We start from the raw sequence: 26,021 nt of genomic DNA on the forward strand, positions 1-26,021 counted from the left end.
CTGTTAAATAATTATACCAAATGAAAGTTTATTCTTTGAGTTTTAAAGTGGTGCAATTCATTGTTTAAAATGTCCAAGTTATGATGCTTTGAATGGTTTTATTTTAAAATATTAACACAGTGGTGAGCTACAATTGATTTTGTAATTCAAGACGGACCAATTTTTCATGAAATATTGTGGTCATAAATCAGAAACAATATAATGTGGTGTATGGGGCTAAAAATTGGGATGAGTGATGAGCACCATATATAAGTACTACAAACACACCAAGTTTCATCAAAATTTGAGAGAAGACCCTACAATTCCTTGGTGATTTGATATGGAATGACCGTTACTGTTAAATGTGATGTAAGTAACAATACATAGCTTGACCACAAACACTGCTTGAAGTATCTTAGTTTACTACAGTGGTATATCCCCAGTACATGGAACAGTTAATTGTTTGTTATTTTAGTAGTTTTTCAGTAAACCCGCATTCACTGATGTTTTACTGAGAGTTTAAAACTTAGTAAAATAATTATGTTCCATATACTTAAGTCTACTGACACTTTACTATCAGTATGTCTACAGTAAGGCATCTTAACAAATTAGTAAACTAAGAACCTTCAAGCAGTGAAATACTCTTAAGTATTCAGTAGCTGGTAGGCCTGCGCCTATTATGCCGGAATAATCTTGAGAATAATAGGTCACCAATTTCGTGAGAATAATTCCGGAATAATAGGATGGTTACAGGCATAATTTTAGAGTAATTGGACGACCACGGGAATAATCGGTGGAATTAGGGGGCGTGTCTCTTCTTGATTACCTAGAAGAAAGAGTTAAGCTACTACAAATGATATAAAGCTGACAGGAGTGCTGGCTGAAAGGAACTGAAAAGCCTCTAAAAGATCGATATACTCTAATAGAACGCTCAAATACTCTAATAGAGCAGTCAGATCGTTTCATGTTAACAATCTGTAGCCAGCATCAGGAATTTAACTGGCAATTCTGAAACTTATATATCTTATACCAGTGTATCTTCTTCGAGCATTATTATCTATCTAACTTAGTAGCTATACAGTTAGTAGTTACAGCATATTATTATAATACACTAATAATTAAATAGCTATTCTAAGTCTGCTGTAACTATTATGGATAAAAAATGATGTGTAAGGTGGAATACTTCATATATGGCTATTAATAATTCGGACAAAACTACTTATAACAGCATCTTGAAAACTAAGCAACTAGCCACAGATATATACTGAATGAGAATAATTATGGAATAATAGACTGGATGCAAGAATAACAAAAAGAATAATAGGAGAATTTTTTGGGAAATTCTAGAAAGAATAATAGGTAAAATTTTGAGCATAATAGGCTCAGGCCTAGTAGCTGGTTTACAAAATGACATTGACCTTCCTATACACGTATTTCAGTTTACCTTGCCAATGAGTGTGCTTGTATATTTGATTTACTCTGCATAAGATTTTGGAAAACCGATCCAAATCATACATCTATTATCTTTTAGAAAATTCCCAATACTTGTAACTTCTTGTACAGTTTCGAATTCCTGCCCAACAAGATAGAAAATCTGATAAGTTGGATGAAAGTAGTATCATGAGTGCTATAAGAAAGGGGTGGTGGGATGCATGCGCATGGGCACCAGATAGACTTTAAAATGGAAGGAGACCACAACCGAAGTCCAGACACAAGTTACAGGGCTGTAATGGCTCCTTCGAATCAAAAAATTTGGCCAGTTGTAATAGGCCATACAACAGTACACCATTGATTCTTGTCAAGCCAGGTCTTTACTAACACCAGAAAATGCTGCTTTAACTTCCTACACCACCCAGAAAAGACAGCTGTTAAACCAGCCTTGTGTAATCCGAGGCTAAAACCAATATGTAGTATGGTAGTGTAGCTACCCACTGGTAGTGTTACTGTGCAATTTGTACAATCTAGTAATGTACATATATAGTACAGGTAGATAGATGTTATTAGTATGCAATACTCGTGTTTTAGAAATAGCAGAACCATGTCCATCTATTAGCAGTCCAGAGAATGGAAGTGCATTCCACTTTCTGATGGAAAGACTGTTGTCTTTAACTGTAAGTCTAGTTACACCATCAAATTGTTGGAGCAGATGTCCTATATATACTGATGGAAAATGGAACTCTCATATTCCAAAGTGAATTTCTTTAAAAAGTATTTGTAGACAGGAAATAAATTACTTTTCAACTGTTAGAAAGCATTAGCTATATGTGACTGAATTTTGGAAAATCACCCATATGGGCGCACGTGAAATAATTAGAATTTTCATGTTTAGTGGGTTGTTAATAAGCGCAGTGAACATTTTAAAAAATATTTCAAGAATTTTCTCGTAATGTAAGGTATTGAGAATGGTTTACAATCATTAACAGGTAAATTTGCACTATAAAATTTGTGATTTAATCATTAAATCTTAGGTGTCAAATGCAACCATATGGGTGATTTTCCAAAATTCGGTCACATATTCAGGATTTTGTCAAAGGGGAGGCACACAGTAGAATTCATTCCACAGTGTGAAATGCAAAGCATGAGCTTTTTACGAGGGCTGGGGCATGTTCCCCAGGAAATTTAAGAATTTAACATTCTGAAATTGAATTTGGTGGCAATTTTGAACTGGAATTTGTTGATAGTTCAACACTGGAAGTATGAATGTTAATAGTATAGCTATTGAGTTAAAAAAATCAGAACTATAGTATAGTGTAAAGGCCTAGGTTGTTCCCTTAGGAAATTTTGAAAAATTAACATTCTGAGATTAAATGTGGCTGAAATTTAAATTTGCTGAGCTCAACACTGGAAGTATGCATGCTATATACTGAGCTAGAAAGAGGTTTTCTCAAAAAAGTTTTGAAAAATCAACCTTGATTTTGAATTTGGTGGCAATTTAGACTAAAATTTGTAACGTTTATGAAAATTCAATGCTAGAAGCATGAATGCTACTGAACTGGTAGTAGCTATAAAGTCTATGACAAAAGTTTGAAAATTTTACTTTTTGAGAATGATTTTGGTGCTAACTTTGGCTGACATTAAGTCGAAAAGTTTTATTGAATGTTCAAATGTTACTACAAAAACAGCATGAGGTCTCCTGAACAACCATCACAAAATATTTAAATATATAGACAATCCTGGCATGCAGTGTGCAGCTGCATGATGTTTCATCTCCAGAGAATTCCTATAGTCACTAGGGTGTGGATAGAGTAACTCAATTTAGAACAGGTGTTGTAGTTGTTTAAATGATAAACAGTGTTTCATAATTATGGTACTCTTGACTGTTTTAATTAGTAAATGACTGTTCTATTAGAGTATATATCTCATCCCTGGTACTTGTGTGGTTATTACACATACAGTATTTTGGTAATTTTCCATGACTTTGGTTAATATTAGTGTGTAGGAGTGTACAATGTACATATACCACTTTGTAAGTTAACAATACCACACTCCCTAATGTTCCTTTTACCACACTACAAACTATCGTCATCACCTCTAACCTCTATGATCCCTACATTTACAGCACTACTATACTGTATGATATTTTGAGCAAGCTACTACTGACTATTATAACCTATTGTCATCACCTTTGTACAGCTATTATCAACCAATACAGTGGAACCTGTTAATCACGACACTTGAAAATGAGGACACCTGCATAATCTAGACACTTGGTAATGGTCCTAAAGCAGTGTGCAAAATAATGTTCAGACACTGGAGAATTTCCGGTCAATTACACCAAATTAGCTAAAAAGGCTCTTGAAGTCATTTCCTTACAAGACCTTTGATCAGTATGTTATAGTACACTACATTTTACTTGCATAGAGTATTTTTGTATGACATATTCTGGTACAAACTGAGTGATAATGGTACAGATAGCCAGATGACTTGAGTAAAGTATGAATCATGAAATACATGTTTGGAACTTATCAAATGTTTCACTGACATGAACACTGGACCACTCCCCCTCCACTATTATTAACTCTTGGCAACGCGTTCTGATCATTTAAAGGTGTGGTCACCATGCAATCATTTTATATGCACAACTACTAGTATCTACTCCCTCTTACAGCAGTGCAAGTGCTCAAAATTAATACTCTTGTGGTATCTAAACATGCTCCCCTTAGGAAAGGTGCCATATAAAAAATTAATATCTCAGTATGGCTTCCCTGTATGAAGAAGGAGATGACCATGGTTGTGCACTGCTTCATTTGGCCTTTAGCTCTGCCACTCTGGTAAGTCAGGCAGACCAAAACATAATTGGCAGTATTTTTAATACTGTATTTGATGTCTGATGCACTACTGAAGACTATTCCAAGAAGATTTTTGTCACATATTTTTATGCTGGTTTGACTGTTGGATTCCATGACATTCCTGACTGGGTGGGTGACCTCAAGTAGAGTCAATGGCCAGAATCTCTTGCTTGACTGGAATAGAATATAACAGTAAAGTAGTTACAATAAGTAGTACACTACACATACATACAAAAAGAGAAGCCTCTGCTGCAATGCCCATCCAATGAACACTGGACTACTCGTGAGTTATGAATCAGTACAGGAAAATCCTCCTTGGGCCCTACAGGAAGATGTTACAAGCTACATGCACGCATGCACACACACATGCACTATTACTCACTTTTGAGCATCAGCACACCTCACTAATATTACACAGGCGATTGGATTAAACATTCTCCTCAGTTCCTGCAAACAATCACACACAGAGTGACACAAGATCACTCTGCACAACTCCTATAGTGATAACAAGATGAATGGAATGAGTAACTACGCATGTTATTGCATCCACTACCCCACCAGGGGCTAATTTAGGGGGAGGGGGCACAGGACCCCCCTGGGTTAGCTATTGTCCCCCTAGTTTTATACCTAAAGCCTTGAGAAATGGAAAGGTTTAATTGATCCCAAAGTTGTATAATCGAATGGTCAAAATTCAATGGCATCACAGTAAATTTTCACCTAAATTGAGTATGTTTACATCTAAATTTTCAGAATTTTCTTGCCGAGCATGCCCCAGACCCCCCTAGAATCAGAAGTGACCTACTCCTTTAGGTTAATATTCTGGGTAGAGCCCTGCCCACTATGGACCCACTAAAACAGGCAGTAAGAATCATGATGTGTAAACCCGATGAATTAGAAAAACTTTCCAGACTAAGTGATGACTTGGATCACCAGACAACTCGTAATGTAGGCAATTGGCTAAGTAGCCACACAATCCTAAGTATGATAGTAACTGTATAGTAGGGACCACAAAGGTGTAGGTGTGGCCCATGAAAAACATCACCCAAAACCAGCCTCACTTTTCCCTGATGACGACAAATCAGAATTGGTTGGGTAAAGCTAAGCCAACTAAAATTTTTTTCAACAAGTTGTTATGGAATTTAAATCAAGACACATGGTATTTAAATCAAGACACACGGTAGTGTGTCGTGCGGCCCAAGAAGCCGGCGTGCCACCCGTGAGTATATTAACAGGAAGAAAGAAAATGCAATTTTCACACCTATGTAGCTCTGTGATCCCTTATCCGATTGGAACCAAATTTACTAGAGAGGTGCCGGCCAGCAAGGGGAGTCTACACACCAAATTTGAAGAAAATCGCTCCAGCCATTTCCGAGATACGAGCGAACAAAATTTCGTTTTAATTTCTTCGTTTTTTCTTCTTCATTTCGTCACTTCGCAAAATTCGCCATAAAACACGAATGCGTGCTCGGATCGGGCCGAAATTTGGCACACTTAAAGGGCTCATTAAGGCGGATCTCTGTACCAACTTTAGTAGGAATCCGATGAACATTCACGGAGTTATGACCGATTATTTGCGTAAAATAAGGTCGAAGGTCTGTCACGCCTACAGGGTAAACTCCTTTGAGGAATCAGTTGAAAATTGATATGTAGGTGGAGCAACCATCGTAGGAGTGCCTTTTTGTGGTTTGAAAGGAATCGGGATAAAGACCATGGAGATATGACACAAAACCCGACCTGTGTCAAAATTACGCGATCGATTTTTATGAATAAAAAAACTATTAGTTTTCGTGTCTACCAGGCAAACCACTTAGAGCAACGAGCTGAAAATCAGTATGTAGCTGGAACAATCATCATAGAAAGTCCTTGCAGTAGTACAGAAGAATTGGATTACAAACCACTGAGTTATGATTCAAAAGACAACTACGTGTAGCAAATGCGAGATCGAGATACTCTAATAGAACAGTCACCCTAATAAAGTATTCAGCTGCATTTATAATTTACTCAATTATATTACATTGCAAGTTATTCTGTAGGGAATTCAGCTACAAACAAGTCATGCTGTAGTCAGATCAGCCAGAAGAAGGTACCTAATAGAGAGTTCAGCTACAAAGAAACCATCATGTAGAGAGTTCAGCTGCAAACAAATCACCGGTTGAGATTTCAGCTAGAACAAGTCACCCTGTAGAGAGTTCAGCTAGAAGAAGTCACATTGTAGAGAGTTCAGCTACAATGAAACTCCCATGTAGAGAGTTCAGCTGCAAACAAATCACCTGTAGAGAGTTCAGCTAGAAACAAGTCACCCTGTAGAGAGATCAGCTAGAAACAAGTCACCCTGTAGAGAGTTCAACTAGAAGAAGTCACATTGTAGAGAGTTCAGCTACAAAGAAATCATCATGTAGAGAGTTCAGCTGCAAACAAATCACCCTGTAGAGAGTTCAGCTACAAAGCAACCACCATGTAGAGAGTTCAGCTGCAAACAAATCACCCTGTAGAGAATTCAGCTACAAACAAATCCCCTGTAGAGAGACCAGCTAGAAACAAGTCACCCTGTAGACAGATCAGCTAGAAGAAGTTACCTTGTAGAGAGTTCAGCAGCAAACAAATCACCCTGTAGAGAATTCAACTACAAACAGATAACCCTGCAGAGAGTTCAGCTAGAGTCAAGTCACCCTGTAGAGAGAATCCTGTAAAGAGTTCATCTACGTACAAGCAGATCACCCTGTAGAGAGTTCAGCTACATTTCAAGCCACCTAGTAGAGAGATCAGCTGTAAATTATCCTGTGGGGATTAATTGACATATAATAAATATATGCAAGAGTTCATAATATAATGAACTCTTGATATATGCATTATATATATAATTTGTACATTTACTGATAAAATCAGAATGAGTTAAAGTATTTATAAAATCTGCTTCATCTTTTTCTTTTTCCTGTGGTAAAGAAAAATATATAGGTTAAAAAGCCCCAATGCTGGCCATAGGCCGACTTTGGGGTATGCAAATACAAAAAGAAGTGAAATCTAATCAAAAACAGCCAAGCTGTAAAAAAAGGAGTGCGGCCCTTGAAAAGGCTATAATGAAAAAAGATGTGAAATCCAAGGTGGCGGCCAAGAAATGGCTGTGATGGTAGGTTAATGGTAAAAATTTTAGTAACAACAATTCAGGTGAATTTGGTGCCGCTTGGTCTTGGCACAAAATTCACCTGAATTGTCGTTATTAAAATTTTTACCATTAACCTACCATCACAGCCATTTCTTGGCCGCCACCTTGGATTTCACATCTTTTTTCATTATAGCCTTTTCAAGGGCCGCACTCCTTTTTTTACAGCTTGGCTGTTTTTGATTAGATATATATTAACCGGAATTTTCTAGCGACTGAATGACTGAGTAACTGACTGACTAGACTGATGCCTTCAGACAAGTGTAACTTGATAACGGCTATAGCTACAGGCTTGATTTTTTTTTTTACTATTTGATGTTGTTCAGCTGGACACATGCCTTTTTTTCACATACCGCAGTACACACACCCTGTACAATACATTCTTCATAGACTTACGCAGTAGCGTGATGCATGGCTTCCCTTTGTAACAGAAATCATCCGTATTTTTCATAGTGGATACTTTGATTGCAGAGGTGCTTTTTGAACAGTTCTTGATTCGTGATGCTGTGTAACGGGTTGAACAAAGCTGACAACGAAGTACAATGGATACTTTACTTTTCAGACGATAATTGGTAGCTGGGGCATGCGGCACCATTTCTTTCTTTTGATGCGGTATATGTGGGTTCACCAGTCATAATAATTTTTTATAAAAAAATTAACAAGCAGGTATACAATTTTTTTTTTTGGAAATTTCAACTAGAGTAGGGAAAAAAGCACATTGATAAAAAGTACTGAAACAAGTTGGAGAAGTAATAATCCCTACTGTGCATTTCCATTATGGTATCTTGAGCACAGTAAGGATATAACATTTCTTATTGTTTCATCGTGATTTAATATCGTGCACTACTCCAGCTTGTTTTAGTACTTTTTATCAATGTGCTATGGTTCCTACTCTAGTTGAAAATTCCATTTAGTTTCATGTACTTGTTAATTAACCCTTAAACCTGCAACTGTTTTTAAAAAAATGTAAACACTGAAAATGCATAATAATTCAGAAAACTGGATTATACGCAGGCCTTTTAATCAAATTCCTAAAGTACAAGAATTGTTAAAGCTGTCTAAAAAATACAAACTCCATGTGACTCACCATTAAATTCTGGTATAAATGGTGCCATCCTTCGTCGCATCCTTCCATCCCAGAACCTGTGCCTTTAAAGTACAAAACAACTATCTCTTCCTTTGCATATCAATACGCAAAAGGCCATAACTCGGCCATACTTCATCATATGTATGACCTTCTCTAGATGTCATCTTATTTGTTGACATGATGGCGATTCAGTTGATATACAGATATCACGTGATTGATAAAATGGCCGACAAGAACACTAATGATACCGACATGAAAGGAAACAAATGATTCAACACTTTGTAGTGGGTGAGTTCTTTGGTGTTTGTTAAAAGTTTATATTAGGGCAGGCCTTTCCAAGTAAGAAAATCTCTATTTCTAAGAGATTAGATTATAGGCCGATCTAGGAGACACTGTCAGGGGGGCAAGAAGTTTTAGTGCACAACAGTGTTTATTCCACTAAGAGGATAAAAATGGAATTCTAGTACACAAGTTATATTCATTTGCATAATTTTATTTAGCATATAGCTGGTTGAATGATGGACATACAGTTTTAGACTATAGTTGGAGAAATTCTTTTAAAAATTAGACCTCTTAGGTTGAATTTGAGAGAATTTTTGATAGTGCTTAGCTAACAAAGTGTACGCTTTGCAATGCATACAAAGATTAGTTAACCTATCTATACTAAACCAAAAATTGAGTAGCTAGTTTTGTTATGAATTGTAAAAATTCTAAATTGATGTATTAGAATTGCGAGTGTTCTATTAGAGTAGTGACTGCTCTATTAGAGTATCCTGATCTTTGCACAAAAATTCAATTTTTTTGCCTCACTTTCTTTACAGTGTACAGTTTAGCTATAGTGTACAATTATAACCGTTGTCTTCTATTTGCCCATTATACTTCTGAATACAGTGTGAATGCATGATTCTAGTTTCTGGTATCAATATGGTACTGTAGGTCCAAGGGGGGGCACAACACCTCTAGACCCCCCCACCCCAGATCTGCCTGTGGATTGGATCAACACTTCATGAGATATGCCTGATTGAATCCATGTACGTAAAAATTACAAAAGTATGTGGGTTTTTCATTATGTTTTATCAAATCCAGATTATGTGGGTTTAAGGGTTAAAAGGAAATAAAGATGAGGTATTTACAGATGATATTGATGAACAGATGAACCAATGTTATCATTGTAAATTATCCTACACAGAATGTATTTATAAACATACACTAACTGACATGTAATACTCTAATAGAGCAGTCAGCTTAAGGTCACTTGTCTAAACCGGCCAACTTGGAAATCCTAAAAATGATCTCACCACCTGTTTAATCAGCAGAGCAGTTTTTTGACCACAATGGAACTTTTTTAATAAAGATACATAACTAACACCATATTCTAAAGTACTACAAATTGCACGCTCACTCAAACAAATACTAATCACTCACTTACCAGAGATGCCAGATACACTTTCAATACAGAGGCTGTACAGCTGTGAACAATGATTGGACAGCACATCTACAGGGCACAGTGAGCAATTGATGACTGTTGGACATCTTCATCAGAGAGTTCTCGAATGTTGTGATGACAATGCATGAAACTGGGCATTACTAAGGATACTACTATATCTCTGGCCAGTTGTTGTAGACCCGCCTCTCGAGACTTCCATGTGCTGGAGAAGATCTGATCTAGACAATGCTTGGAGACCTACTAGAAGAACAGAACACTTCTTTAACACTTAATTTTGTAAAAGTAAGATCAGGCTATATACGCACATCTACATTAGATGTCTTATGTATAGAAATATCTACTACATATAAAGCTAATTCCTCAGTGTAAAACTTCTACAGTAGCATGCTCAAGAAATGAGCTGAAGGTGATCAAACATCTTAGACAGGTAACACGAAAAATTTCTAAGTCCCCATCCATTTAGGGCTGTTCTGTACTTATTTTCCAGATTTGGCAGAACATTTTGTCCTTTCAACAATTACTACCAGTTGGTTGCTAGGAGATGCAACATTCTTGAAAACCAAGGGAGGGACAAATATGCCAATGCCAACCCCTAGTGTTCATGAAAGTAGCTATACAACAGTTTTGTGGCTATTGCAGCACAACAGGAAATGTGCAGGCTATAGTGTACTGGTGTGTTCAGTCAACTACATGTTTGTCTGACCAACTGCAAGCTTGTCAGGAAATTGTCCTGACACTTTTTATTAGTCGATTGTCATCACACCAGTTATTTTCACTCACTCCCAACATTTAAACATAGCTCCATGCATATCATTGTCTTATTTTCCACTGATGAAGCAATAGAAGCAGAAATGCATTGTGACTGCTATTAAGTTCAGGCTATATAGGCACATCTACATTAAATGTCCCACTGTATAGAAATATTTACAACATATAAAGCTAATTCCTCAGTGTAAAACTTCTACAGTAACATGCTCAAGAAATGAGCTGAAGGTGATCAAACGTCTTAGACAGGTTACATGAAAAGTCTCGCGTATGCATGCACGTCAGGCAACAAGGCGTGTAACTAATCAGCAGAAGGTGTGCTGTGTAGTGTTTCTACCTTATATTACTCGGGTACTAAGGCGTGTAGTGTATTTTACTTGTACAGGGGTAATAGCTGTTGGACACTCCCTCACATTTACACACACACAAAGACATATAAAAATTCCTCTAAGAACTTAATAGCAGTCGCAATGCATTTCTGCTTCTATTGCTTCATCAGGTGACAATATTCTTAGGGTGAAAATGTTAACGTGCTATTAAGTTCTTAGTTACCTGACTATTGACAATATCATTGTCAGAGTCTACTGGAATTCTAAGTGTCTTTACAGATGTAGAGTTCCTCTTTAGTCTTCAATTTACTCTCTGAACTAACATAATATAAACAAGTTTATTTGCATATAAACTACGTAACTTTTGATATTTTATTTCCATAAGTAGAAACTACGAGGACTTGTATGCCTCCAGTCTCCAGGATGAGTTTACCAGCGTGATCACAGAGACACCATCTAAACCGAAATCTCGACAGTCATTCTCCAAAGATACTGAATATACCTTGGGTCTGTAACCATTTAATCAGGTAGAGTCGATGCTGCTGAGCCATATTATTCAAATACTGGTTAATAACTTATACGATCACTACAATACTATCTCCAATTTCATGCGATACACTTGTAGTCAAATAGTTTCTCTGGTAGATATGAGTCAAGGAAGAAGCTAGTAGTGTCCACTCTGTTGAAGGTGTGCTGTCATAACAATGGCATTAGAGTAGATGTGTCAGGGATAGAGGTGGGCATAGTACTATGTGTGTCGTTGAGTAAGGGGGAGTCCCTGAAATGACAAGATACAAGATAAATATGCATGTACACACACACACAAAAAACAGCTTCTATGTGTTTGAATTCAGACTTGAACTTAAATCGTGGTTTTAAATACAAATCTCAGAGAAATACAATAAAACCACACAATTACAACTACTAACTGGTTTCTGATGGGTGTGGTTGGGAAGACAGGTTCTGGCGGGTTGTCATGGGAACGGATGATGGAGGATGTTCTGGGATCATGTGATCCCAAGAAGCTATACAAAATGGACACTTAACAAAGTTGTCCCCACACCTCCTTTGTTCTGTATTTCCTAAGGGTATAAATAACATGAGATGTTAGTAATGTAGCAAGCATATTATTTTATCTCACATTCAGAATACACTATAGCTACGACCAATCAGAGAGTTCAGGACACATTTCCTAAAGAAAAGCCACAAAAGTTCTGGATGGCACTGTCTTTTGAACATATAACACCATTCTGCTCATCTTCATATCTTTATTGTCACCACCTATCATCAAACCCATTATTTACTCTTGCTATCATCTAGGGCATTTGTTAAAACTTGGAATGGAATGGACCGGACCAAAGATCAATTCTTCAAGTAAGCCAATTCACACAATTAACTACAATGTATACTCACCTTGTAGCAACTCTGCTGAGGACGTGATCAATGTCTCAGACGGCAACAGTGAAGCTTTATAGGATGCACATGAAGCTATATTCACTCTAAAACAGCCTAACACTAAATTAAATTACTTTACAGTATACTTCAATACACAACTACGATACTGTAGTCAACCACCATACACGAGAAATGGACCTAATTTATTAGAATCAAGTTGTACAAAGTAACAGAAGTTAAAGATCAGTTATTGTAGTTTATTGTATGAATTGGCCTACTCGAAGAATTGACCTTTGGTCTGGTCGGTTCCGGGTTTTAACGAACGCCCATCATCTAGTTGGCTGAAATGCTATTTCTCTTGAGAAAGAAGAAAAAATCCTTTCATTTTTAGCTGTTTTCTTGGTTACCAGGTCAATCGGATGATACAGTACCGATACATTGCCCCAAAAATATAATGATGTAATTGTGATACTACAAAAGAGTGCATATGTATATTAGATTTACAAGACCAACACACTGTCTTCTCTGTATCACTCTCTTGTGTACTGTGATACAGTGATGTATTGATATATCATCCCATCTCTAGTGTATAGCTACAACACACAACCACATGAAGTACTATACACATACCAGCTGTACAAGTAACATGACAACAGGTAACAGTACAGTGGAACCTGTTAACCAGGACACTTTTGAAATGGAAGACCCTGCATAATCTGGACAATTAGATGTTTTATACAGTAGATTCAAACTCTGCTAAAAAAGTGTTACTTCTAAGTTAATTTCTTGGAAAGGGCTTTAATTTGTTGTTGTCATTTGTTACTCTTGCAAAAAAGTTTGCAAAAGGAAACACATTTGTAGTAGTTTTACATGTACATATATTGTAGAAACATCTTCTTTAAATTTACCATACCCACAGTATTCCCTAACTACAATAGACACGTCATCACTACAGGGAGTGACTTGATGTTGAAACTTTGTAGGTGGTGACTTGATGACAAGAGGACTTCAGTATCTAATTAAGCAGCCACAAATCCTGGGATCCTTCCCATTCACTTTACTACCACAACTGTGAATACCAAACAATCACATTATCATAAACAAATAAACATTGAAACATACAGATGTCCATGCAGTGACGATGCAGTTCAATATGACAGCCATTAATATACTCCACTAGATCTTCTCCTTTAACAATCTATAATAAACAGATCAGACAAACTTCATCTTCTTCATCACTATCAATACCAGTCTCCATGGTAACCATGCCAGTATCATCACTAGCAAATACTTGTTCTTTCTGCTGCTGCTCAGAAACTATCATATTTTCATTGGCTAACATATTGTTCTCAATAGTGACATTTTCTTCAATGTTGCTGCTGATAGGGAGCGCCAATTGGAGACTACTACACCCATCTGACCCTCCTGTAGCCATGAAACTAGTGACAGAGCTTGATGACGAGTAATGGCATTGTTTAGATGGGACTGACTTGCTGCATCTCATAGAGTTCCTCTTGCTGGGGGACATTAAACACCTACTTGTGGTAAGCATTCATTAACCTGTCCACCTTGGGAAATAACAAGCAACAAGCTTATTGCACACACAAATTTAACTAAAGGTCAATCTAATACTGGTGAAACCTGTATATGTGACCGGATTTGCAAAAAGGGGTCTTCCACACACATCCAATTCTATGAACTTGGAAGACCATAACTTTGTACTCAAGAAAGATACAAACCTGAAATTTTCTCCATCCATTAACCTATGTTAGTGCTCACTACTGTCCAGATTTCTAGACAATAACTTGTAACAATCTGAAGTTATGAATTGCCAAAGTTCGTAAATTGGATGTGTGTGGAAGACCCCTTTTCGCAAATCCGGTCACATATGGCAATGGGAACATCAATGAATAATCTACACTTAGTAGTAACATGTGCTATCTACCAATTATTAATGAGGAAAATCTTTCCAACTGTGTGCCGTAAATGCTTTGTACATGCAGCTTGAACAAACTAACAGTTTTATAACTCTACTTTATTTTGCTGGGGAAGAATTCTGGTATAGACATACATGGAATGACAATGTCAGGTGTGGTTATACTATTCATCATTCAACAAGTATATGACTGAAATAGGGATTAAATGTTCACTAGTATATCTGCAGGTGTAGGTGACCTCCCTTGTTTCCCTACTTTTTTCTATGATCCCTAATTGAACTTAAATTCCTGATTTTCCATTATACTTCTTTGCAACATTATTATGACTGGTGAATCCACGCACACTGCATCAAAAGAAAGGATAACACCACAGTTAATGTTTTCATTTGAACACGCACCCCAGCTATCAATTGTTACTGAAGTGGCCATTGTGCTTTGCTTTCAGCTATCTTCAGCATATTATGCAGCGCTACAAACTAAGAACAGTAGGAAAAGCGCCTCTGCAATCAATCCAGTCACCATGATAAATAGCAATTCGTGAGTCCCTATTCGAAAGTGAAGTGGCCATTACACTTCACTCTCACCTACAGTATTTCAGCCTGTTACACAGCGTTACAAACAGAGAACAGTATGAGTAGTGCCTGCGGTCAATCCAGTGGCTACAGACAGAAAGTACGGGCAATAAGTATTATAGCCAACACAGCCACAGGGAAGCCACATTGTGCTATTGTGCATTGACACCTTATGTTGTCAGTGAAAAGAACTGGAGCACAAAGGAGGACAATGGGAAGTCCATAATGCGTGTATTGTATGTACTGCAGTTGGCGAAAAGGCACATCTTGGGGTGAAGCGATATCAAACAGTGAAGAGATCGAGCTTGTAGCCTTATCCATTGTTGAGCTATCCTTGACTAGAGGCATCAGTCAGTCAGCATAAAATTCTGAAAATTCTAAAATTCCATGGAAACCTTTTGAAAGGATTTGGGGGGGGGGGGTTGGTCTGTGGGCTTACTTCAACTCCCTACTCCACAACTTGGGGTCATTCACTGACCTTCAACACTCTCAACATCACAAACAACAGGTGGATACAGTCCGGCTAGTTACAGCTACACTTCTACAGTGAGAAAAATATTAAACAAATAAACAGTGCTTAATATTACAGACTTAGTGTAGTCACCATACAGTATGGGCTAAAAGACAACAGTTGACTAGCCAAACTGAACAATGACACAGTAAACATATTGTCAATGTGCCCATCAAACTACTCACCTGGGTACCAACAATGACTCTGAACCGACTCTCATTAGAGTCTCCGGTGACAAGGAAGGTGTTGGGGCTGGGAGATCCTTCTCTACTGTCCTCTGACATGATGATTACCGGCTAACTGTGGATGAGGAAACAGGTAGTTTTGATGGTAGTGGAGGCTGCGGGAATGGCTGCACAGGATTGGTTGGATATTTGGGGGACATAGGATGGGTGAGGTAGATGGTTTAGGTACACCACTGGTTGGGGTAGGGTAACGTTTATCAACACCTCTGGATACTAGTGGTTGGTTTAGGGTTGGGGTAGTATGATTGGTTAATACTGGTGGGGGTTTGACTAGCGGTGAATAACGGTAGACAACAAAGTTCTGTAATGGAATGGCTGAAGGTTTCTGTGAGGTGGCCATCTGGGGTGGTGACGTCAGCTTTGAAGAATGATCATTAAGAGGAACCTGTAGAATATAACATGACAATTTGGGAATACAAAAAGCACATCACTTGAATGAATTACAAATGGTATATTTACAGCATTTCTAATAGTTAAGGTGTTAAATTATTGAGTATAAAGTGCAACTATTTGATGATCGAAGGAAAAATTTGATGAATCAGACAATCAAACATTTTAACAAGTAAAATTTTGACACAATGCTCCCAATATTGTACAATAAGTGTGAAATTCTGAGAGGAAAATTTTTGTAATCCAAATCGTTAAATAAACTTTTGCACAATAATTATGGTAGTTGTATTTAGACATGAATTGACATTCAGAGAATGCTTTAATGTTGGTGAAGCACACAGGGTTTTTATTCTGGTAAGAGACTTCATACTGGGAAGCCACAAATTTTGACAAATTGTATACTTTGTGGGTTACTAATAAAATTCCAGGGCCATTGTCTAAGACATGCATTCTAGGATTCTTCAGTTGATAAACACTCCTTACGAATGATGTAATTATCACTTCAGCTCCTCCTAGGTGATTATTACATTACTCCTTCAGGGTGGTTTATCCACTGAAGAATCCTAGCACTGCATGTCTTACCTATACACAAAATAACCTACTCTGTTTAAAGATTAGGTTAAGATTACTACACTTGCTGAGAAAGAATTCTTGTAACAACAGTTGTTATAATAAATATATATATATATCACAAGCCCAACTCCAAAGAATTTCATTCACCACTCCCACACACATTACCTGTTGGCCGAGGTATCTTGAGAACCAAAGACTCTGCTCTGGCTGGGTCTCCATGATGACTGGTGGAGGTGATGGTGGTCCATCATAATAGTCATTCAGAATAGAGGCCAGCTCCTCACTAGAATTACTATTAGGTAGATAGTCCATCTCTGCTAGTCCCCCAGTGTGGCCGATACTCTTACTGGTTGTCATTGATGATGACACTGGTTTACGAGGAATAGTAGTTGTTCTCTTGTTAGCTAGTGGTGGTGATTTGATTGAATGAAAATTCTCTGTTGCTGTTGTATGGTGGACACAGATTTGCTGGTCAGAGGTAGAGATGGGTTGATAGATTATTTGGACTTGTCTGCCATGAGAGGATCACTGGTGGCTTCTGTCTCCTTCGGTGATGGTGGCTTATGGAAGTTATCTGGTACAGAGTGTTTCCTTGTGTGCCCAACTGAAGGGTTGACCATCAATACATCTTGCTGTGAAGGACAAAGAGATTGTAGTGTATAAGGCCACATAAACAAGGTTTAGTTTATTCCACGGACTGGACTGGACTCACGGACTGGACTGAGTTGGAAACAGCTTTAAACAATAATCCAGGTATTATCCATCTCTTGCAACACTGGAGACACTACTATCGAGCTATAACTGCTGGTACTGCTCTTCCTTACAAGTCAGATGACACTAGCGCATGCACTAATCAATTAGAATACACTTACGATACACGTGTACTCGCAGTGATAAAGCGTGACAGAGGCTATTGCTGTAGCGTACATATTTTCCTTTGTTGCTTCAGTACTTAACACTAGCGTTAGGGTTGTAGTGATGAGCCAGATTATTTGCATAGCCCCAGCACCTCGCTACCTGCTAAGAATAATTACTGGCTCATCTCTACAGCAGTAACACTAGTGCTAAAACAACAAAGGAAAACACCTACGCTACAAGAATAGCCTTTACCACGCTGTATCACTGCTAGTAAGGCATGTATTGTAAGTGTATTCTAATTAATTAGTGCAAGCGCTAGTGTCTTGATTTCTAAGGAAGAGCCAGCAGCAGCAGTTGTAGCTTGATAGTGGAGTCTCCAATGTTGCAAGAGATGGATAATTCCTGGATTATTGTTTAAAAGCTGTTTCCAGCTCAGTCCAGTCCAGTCCAGTCCAGTCCAGTCCAGTCCAGTCCAGTCCGTGGAATAAAGTAGGCCCATAAACAAAGTGTTTACCCCCACATTAATATTTTTTTTCAACCATTACTTGCTGAATGAGTCAATTAAGCAACTCTATAACTAAGTCTTGGTAAACAGCAAGTTGCAAGTGAGCTATCTTGCTAAATATACCTCTACTCACTGCATTGTTATTTAGACCATTGGCATATAAGAAATAGCCCTTTGGATAAAAAACTAAACCATGGGTCGACAAAAATGAGGTTAAATGTACAAAGATCTCTGTCATTATATTAGAGCTATTTCTAAATTTGGCATTTGTTCTAAAAGGCTGTGTTGATAATTGTACAGAGGTGCTCTGCAGGTCCATATTCTAATATATTCAGCCAGGACTCATGAACCAATTATGTCATGTGTCTGTACAAGTACAAATTATCATACAGTACGATATTTACTGTATAGTAGGGACCACAAAGGAGTAGGCGTGGTCCACGGAATAATATTACCCAAAAAACAGCCTCAATTTTCCCTGACAACAATGAGGCAGTATTGGTTAGGTAAAACTAAGCACAAAAAAGCTTTCAGATCAACCAGAAACATTTTCAACAAGTTGCAACGGAATTTTAAAAATAATTTATTTCATGGAATTTTCTACTGACTGACTGCCTGATGCCTTCAGACAAGTGTAACTCGATAACGACTAAGGCTACAGGCTTGATTTTTTTCACTGTTTGACGTCGCTTCGGCCCGACTGGTGCCTTTTGGCATACCACAGTACGTCCAATGCATTCTTCATGAACTTACCAGTGTCCTCCTTTGTGTCCCATTCATCTTTGCTGACAGCGAAAAGTGTCGATTTGGTGATAGCACGTGATGGCTCCCTTTGTAACAGAAATTGTCTGTATTTTTTGTAGTGGCTATTCTGATTGCAGAGGTGCTTTTCGAACAGTCCTTGATTCGTAGTGCCGTGTAACGGGTTGAACATAGCAGACAACAAAGCGTAATGAATACTTCACTTTTCAGACGATAATTAATATAATTGGGGTGCGCAGCACCATTTCTTTTGGTATGCATGGATTGCAGAAGTGTGATTCTTGATCTGAAATGTTGTGTAACGGGTTGAACACAGCTGACAACGAAGCGTAATGGATACTTCACTTTTCAGACGATAATTAATATAGCTGGGGTGTGCGGTGCCATTCATATGCGGTATGTGTGGGTTCATCAGTCAGAATAATTATTTACAAAAAAAAAGTTAACAAACAAGTACACAGAAAAATTGGGAATTTTCAACTAGAGTAGGGACCATAGCACATCAATAAAAAGTACTGAAACAAGTTGGAATAGTGCACGATATTACAGTAAATCACAGTAAAACAACAAGAAGTGTTATATCCCTACTGTGCATTTCCATATGGTACCTCGAGCACAGTAGTGATATAACATTTCTTATTGTTTTACTGTGATTTAATATTGTGCACTACTCAGCTTGTTTCAGTACTTTTTTATCGATGTGCTATGGTCCCTACACTAGTTGAAAATTCCAAATTCTTCTGTGTACTTGTTACTAAATAATGCTTGCCTTGTACTCACACCAGTTAGTACTGGTACAAATTATCTGATGAGATAGGTAGGACATCATCAAACCATTAGTTTTCTCTGAAATGATGTTATCCCTTATGGCTTCTATTTGGGGAAGTTTTAAACATTACTCCCACAAACAATGAGGGAGCATATTGAGCTTAGGAATGCAAAGTAATTATAATTAGTTTACACTGGTAAATGATTTTCTTCTGCTATTGCTTCGCTTGCAAAATGACCATATGTAGGAAATATAAGAGTCTACCCAAAATCAACAATCATGTTGGTCACATGTTACAATCCTTGTGACCTCCTATATTGCCATATGTGATATAGTGTTGTGTTGATATTCAGATTAAGCCCCAATACATGCAATATATATATCAGCAAGATGAGAGATTGCCTGCCAGGACTGGTCTCGTGTTGTCAGATATCCAAGCAAGTTTCTTTGATGTCGGACCAATGTTCCAGGTCAGTTAATGTAGAGTAGGCAAAACAAAAGGCTCAAAAGTCAGTCTTAGAGATAGGCATGTTTATAGTTTTGTTACTTGTACTACAAAAGTCCATTGGGAAACACAACAGATATATAAAGTTCATCTAGTAAGACTGCTTGTGTGGAACTACCAATGTTTATTAAACCAGGTGTGTGCCCACAGCCGGCTAAATGTGGGCACGTGCTTGGTTTACTGAAATTGTTTTTGTAAAAGTGTGTGTGTGTGTGTGTGTGTGTGTGTGTGTGTGTGTGTGTGTGTGTGTGTGTGTGTGTGTGTGTGTGTGTGTGTGTGTGTGTGTGTGTGTGTGTGTGTGTGTGTGTGTGTGCACCTACCGTATATGACCATATTAAAGCAGGGCTCAAATACACGCAGGGGCTCAAATATATGCCGGGTACAGCTAGGGGACTGTCATAATAAACGCCAGGGCTCATTTAAACGCCGGGGTGCTAATGATATGCACTGAAAGGGGTTCTAAACTTGTGTCAGCTGCTAACTATACAGTGATGTCTCGTCACCAGTCTTATGATGTCTTGTCTTGTTCAACTATGCCTTCTCTTCTGGTGATGGCCATAGCGTATTTATCGTGGTCATTGTCCGACTTCCAATGTTTCACCCAGCAGAGGAGTCCAAATGGGTTTATGTACGTGATGGGCTATGGATTTCGTATTTCGTAGGTACTTGTACTGGCACCTGTCATTCTCAACGAGTGGCTAGTAAGAAATAAACTCCCGGGTCCACATTAACGCCGGTCTCGTTTAAACGCCGGGTCAAAATGATTTATGGGAAATAAATTCCCGGGCTTCTATACGGTCATATACGGTATCTATCTACCTATGTCTGTCTGTATGCACCTACGTGAGCAAAATTGTTAAATGGTAAAAGCAGCTTTTATGTAAGTAAAAGCGAAATGAAGTTTATAAACTTCTGCACAGGTAAACTTTGCGGTTTCTTTTTGGCGGTCTGAAATACGGGTGTAGTGACTTACCTCAGATTTTGTGAATTATCTTCCCTTCGGGTTTTACAGGCATCTAAAACACAAGAGTGCAGGCCTTGTAGACTACCAGGAATAGTCCATCTCTTCGAGTCGGAAAGGGGGCGTATCCCCTACGTATGTGAACAAAATTGAAGAGCAATTCTGAGACTGTGTTGAGAGAATTTGTGGGGAAAAAGACAATAGTCAAACTATAAAACAGTTTAGAAGATACTTCTGTGCATAATGTGTTGTTTGTTTAACAAGCGCTTCCTTAACTATGCATAGCAACGTAATTGAAGAATTATGAAATCCAAGAATTATAATAAATTATCGTACAGCGTAATAATTTGATGGGGGGGAGGGAAGTTTTGACGAATTGGACGAAATGCTTACATTCGTCAAAATTTTCCTTGTCAATAGTCAAGAGATAAAGAATTCATCAAACGTCAAATTATTATGCTGTATGGTTTGTATTTTTGCACAACCAAAAACCTATTGGTTAAAATAGTAATACATAGTTGGTCAATTCCAGATGAGTTAGCTACCTGCATGGCGCCTGGCTTTTAGAAGTAGCACAATTGCTCTCCTCTGTTGTAACATCGCTGTTCCTGCTGAAATGCACTGCTGGCTATGGTTCTAGCACTGCTGCCACTACAAACACGCTAAATGCGACCTTTATAATCAAATTATAGTTAACTAACATTGTTTAACATTGGGTCTTGCACTGATGCCTCTGTTCAACAAAATTGGATCAGCTTTGTTTATTGGTTTGAAAATATTATCCAAAAAAGTATCAGCAAAATACATGTACTGGTAGTACACTGTGCAATAGTGTGACCAAACAGAAGACTTAGTGTTTTGCTAAGAAAATAACACATTGTGTTTGTTAGGGACCTGCAACACACACAGCACAGATATCAAGAGTAAATAATTTACTCTTCCATATTTACTCTTGATAATATACAATCTGTGTTTTAAGGAGTTGATATTAAATTAGTATTTCTTTGAGATCACAAGATGTGTGACTGATATCCAACGGGATCACATGACATGTACTCTATTAGAATACAGTGAAACCTCCATACAGCGGTTCTAAGATACCTTGCACGACAACAAGCGAAATCATGTGCACAAGACTTTGTCCAATCAAATCAATTCATTTTTGAAGTTCAAACTACAATTACTGCACGTGACGTCTTGATATTGCACAAAATCTTTAGAGCCGCTGTAATGAGGACAAAAATGTTGGCCCCAACAGGCCTACCCCCATATGTGTTACCTCTGAAAGAGGGAAAAGCAGGTCCATTATTAGTCAGGGTTGTAAGCCTTTAAAAAAGGCCTTTTTGTACGTTTTTGGATAAAAGCATGAAACTTGGCAAAAAGTTTGTGTGTATGACAAGGATTATTCTTGATAGAGAGCCACCTCAGATTTGACCTTTGGTGATTAAAAAATTATCAGTTTTGTCTCTATTTCATGTTTGTATGATCCAAAATCCACAAACTTGTGGTGTCAAATTGAAGCTTTTGGTGTAAAGAATAAGTTGGTTTTTACAGAAAGTCTATAGCTTATTCTGTTCTAAAGTTACAATGACTTTTATGGTAAAATATGCCACTATTGTCTCCCACCCAAGCACAATTTTGAAATATGTACAGAAAGAAGGTTTACTTTTTCAACACTTTTTATTATTTTTCTTAAGGCTTTACAGCACAAGTGCTGAAGGTCTGTAGGACACCTGGTCCTACAGCCTGTTGAAATTTGTTGTGTTTGAAAAGGTGGAGAAAGGAGAAAAAATCCATGACTGGGCAGCCTCAAACCTGCAGCCATTCGATTAATGCTTACAGGAGTCTGCCACGCAGCCAGGATGTACCCCAGGTGGAATCAAGTGGACATTAGTATATTTATTAAGGCTTTATAGCACAAGTGCTGAATGTCTGTAGGACACCTGGTCCTACACCCTGTTTAAAGTTGTTACATAAAGTGTACTTATTCTGTATAACAATTTGACATGTTAAATAGGTATGATACTTAGGGATAGATCAATTGACTGCCACACAGGTCATTATTCTGAATGGTTGGTTTATGTACGAGGTACAGTTTGTGTAAATTTTGCAAATTCTTGATCCACTAAATTTTAGCTGCATGTTATTGTATGAATTCACACATTTCGGCTAAGCTTTCTGTATTCTACTTTTATTGAATCATCATAGTGAAGACAATTGCTTGTGTTTTGTAGATTAAAGTTTCATTTTCTGCTATGAACTCGCAAATATATAGTATCACTAATGTTTAGTATCTATCATCGAAGAATATTTGAAACTACCCTATACAATAGCAACTCGGTATATTAGTGCATATCATACTATATAAGCATTGTTCTTGTTATACATAATATTATTTTATTAAAGCTATTACTGTGAAACCTCTCTACTTCAACACCTGTATCTAATCCAGAATATCTCTGTAATCTGACACCGTTTGCTGAGTAAGGCTTTGTCTGTTTGATATTGCTTGATGATCCAACATCCCCACACAGATTTTTGAGCAAAATAATGGGTGATACAGTAACTGATATATAATAGGAAATTCTACACAGGTAACTAAACTAGTGGTGTGCGATATATCGAAAAAATATCAATATCGCAATAATTTGTCAATATCGTTATCATATCGATTTCTATACCACTTTAGCAGATTTCGATATTATCGAAATATTGAAGAATATTTCGATAAATCAACAGCATTTAGTGTGTGATTGCACAATCACACTAGAAATGAAGGTTGGTTCTGTACAATCTAGCCACTTTAAAAGCTTGCCTACCAGTTTTCTAGGCTTATTATTAGTTCTATGCAATAGTTTTGGAGTGTAAATTGTATTTGAAGCATATTTATAAATATCGGCCACCCACGCAATTACTCCATCCACACAATTAAAAACTATCGAAAATTGAATCGAAATTTCGATATCTACCCATTATCGTATCGATATCGTATCGAAATGAAAATCCTGATATCGCACACCACTAAACTAAACTAAGTAAAATTGATTTATTGCTCACATATACCATATATAGGTACTGGTCATGGTGCAGGTTTAAAATCAAAATATTTGCTCAAAATTAAAGTAGTGTGACTATTTATGCTGTACATTTTAAAATAAATTGTCTGGAATGTAGTAACTTAGTAGTTTTCTGTATTCTTATTTGTATAGTTTACTGTGTAATGTCAATAGGGGTGATCAATATGTCATTATTATATTAAAAATTACATACCAAAGTAGGGATTTCCCACTGAGCTATGCTGTAATTACTACCATTGTTCATCTCTTGTTTCACTACTTTTTATCGCTTGGATCCCAAGTTTATTTTTAAATTCATAATTTTTAATATACTAATTTGTTTAGTTTTTTGTTAAAGCATACAGCTAGCTATAAACGTGTGACTGTTCTATTAGGGTGACTGCTGTATTAGAGTATCTTGAGTCAGCCTGCAAAAGATGTGTGCTTGCCCAAAAAGGTGTGTTCATCGTGGTGTCAATCAATTATCAGACTAGAGTATTTCGAATCAGCCTACCAACTTGAAGGTTGTGGTCACAAATACAGCTAGCATAAAAGGGGCGTGGTCTCGATCGATACTAAAATTGTAATTTTTGGCAATTTTTTAAAATTTCATATCCGGCCACCTGTAAGTGTTTTGTTGTATTTAATGCTGTTTTATGTATTATATGGACTAGTACTATTCCATAAAGGTGGTTTTCGCTGCATACAATGTCTGTAGGATTATTTTTAAAGGTAGAATTTTGGGTAGCGTGCAAAACATTCACCACGATCCCTACGGCCGTACCATTTGATAATGCTGTTTGGCTAGTGGTTTTTATACTGCTATTGTTAAAAAACTACCAATTCCTTTACTATCTTATTGGTAAGCACTGCTTAATGCTAGTTCCTTGTACTACCAGTGTTGTGGAAATAAACACAAAAACTTAATGAGCTGAGCCTTTTGTTCTTCATGTAATGTACCTATTAGTCACTTGAGAATGACTTAACCTCAACTAGTAGTTACTCTGGTAGTGACACACAACAGTTTGCATTTGCTTGTGTAAACTAAACTCTATAGACATTATCTCTGTGTGTATATTGTTAGTACATAGTCACTACAGGGATACCTGTAATTCGAGTACTCATTCACTCAGTGGATATTTGTGTTCAAACACCACACTATTACACATGTAACTACACGATGGGTTCTACTACGATAGCGCGTTAAAGCGCGCCACTCACCTTGACCTGTGGAGACTTGGCGGGAGCACGAGTGTTGATGGGCTTGCTCAAAGAGGTAGATGAGGTGTTGTATCGCTTCTTTCTATCCAGCGATCCTGTACGAGAGTGTCTACTCAGCGCCGTACCCTCTGGTCACTATCGTTATTATCAGCGTCTTCATCATCGATCATGTAATCACTGGACACATCAACGATTTAATACCACTAGTCGTGGTGAAGTGATTGGCTAACCTGCTGTGTGACCGGGTCTGAGGCGGTAGCAATCGACAGTCTCAGTTTTTTAGCAACCTTTGGTAAACTTACTAACGGGCAGTTGATCCGTCTGAGGCTTTGGGTGGTCATTTTTCTGAGGAGAACTAATTGTAAGTTTTTTTTTTACTTTCTTGAACATCTTCAACTTTACCAAACCACGTTCACTGCATGGTGGGCTCTTTTAAGAACGCAACCTAAATATGCGCATGAGTTCACTCCACACCAATGGGGAATCACCAGCCACCCAAATGATTGTTTAGCGACGCAACCAGTTCAGAAGTTTACTCTGTATCCGTGCATACAGCTTGTAGCTAGACTAGCTACACAGCTACAGTAACACCCGACCTATGATGTAACGAGGTGCTAGGGGTGGTGGCAAGAGGTTCTGGTCACCCCGGGAATTAAAATATATTACTATACTATTATCCAATAATTTTTATATAGAAGAAAAATG

The 26,021-nt window shown here is 37.6% G+C and overlaps 1 protein-coding gene across 9 annotated transcripts; it reads right to left on the reverse strand.

Annotated features, from left to right (window-relative positions):
• Positions 1-3,326: 3,326 nt before the first annotated feature.
• LOC136256330 (uncharacterized) lies at positions 3,327-25,747 on the reverse strand. 9 transcript variants are annotated; one of them, XM_066049259.1, is made up of 16 exons: positions 25,547-25,747; positions 25,317-25,493; positions 16,845-17,311; positions 15,657-16,101; positions 15,439-15,501; positions 13,700-14,019; positions 13,574-13,649; positions 12,198-13,520; positions 11,986-12,138; positions 11,559-11,834; positions 11,280-11,512; positions 9,945-10,202; positions 8,516-8,577; positions 4,651-4,763; positions 4,497-4,590; positions 3,328-4,442 (listed from the first exon to the last, which is right to left on the reverse strand). In XM_066049259.1, exons 3-4 carry the CDS (start codon positions 17,034-17,036, stop codon positions 15,739-15,741), a joined length of 555 nt encoding a protein of 184 aa, XP_065905331.1. In that variant the 5' UTR covers positions 17,037-17,311; positions 25,317-25,493; positions 25,547-25,747; the 3' UTR covers positions 3,328-4,442; positions 4,497-4,590; positions 4,651-4,763; positions 8,516-8,577; positions 9,945-10,202; positions 11,280-11,512; positions 11,559-11,834; positions 11,986-12,138; positions 12,198-13,520; positions 13,574-13,649; positions 13,700-14,019; positions 15,439-15,501; positions 15,657-15,738. The 9 variants fall into 9 exon arrangements, with proteins under 9 accessions (XP_065905333.1, XP_065905331.1, XP_065905334.1 ...); XM_066049255.1 differs by having other exon boundaries at positions 3,329-4,442; positions 13,574-13,890; positions 13,942-14,019; positions 15,400-15,501; XM_066049254.1 differs by having other exon boundaries at positions 3,330-4,442; positions 13,574-13,890; positions 13,942-14,019.
• Between the last annotated feature and the right edge of the window lie 274 nt (positions 25,748-26,021).

This window comes from Dysidea avara, chromosome 5, assembly GCF_963678975.1.
Source record: "Dysidea avara chromosome 5, odDysAvar1.4, whole genome shotgun sequence".
Classification (NCBI taxonomy): Eukaryota; Metazoa; Porifera; class Demospongiae; order Dictyoceratida; family Dysideidae; genus Dysidea; species Dysidea avara.

Coding starts and splice junctions, on each gene's coding strand:
- LOC136256330 (XM_066049261.1), bottom strand. CDS start 17,036: ATGACAACCAGTAAGAGTATCGGCCACACTGGGGGACTAGCAGAGATG. Junction 16,102..16,844: donor CAAGATACCTCGGCCAACAG/GTAATGTGTGTG, acceptor TATATTCTACAG/GTTCCTCTTAATGATCATTC.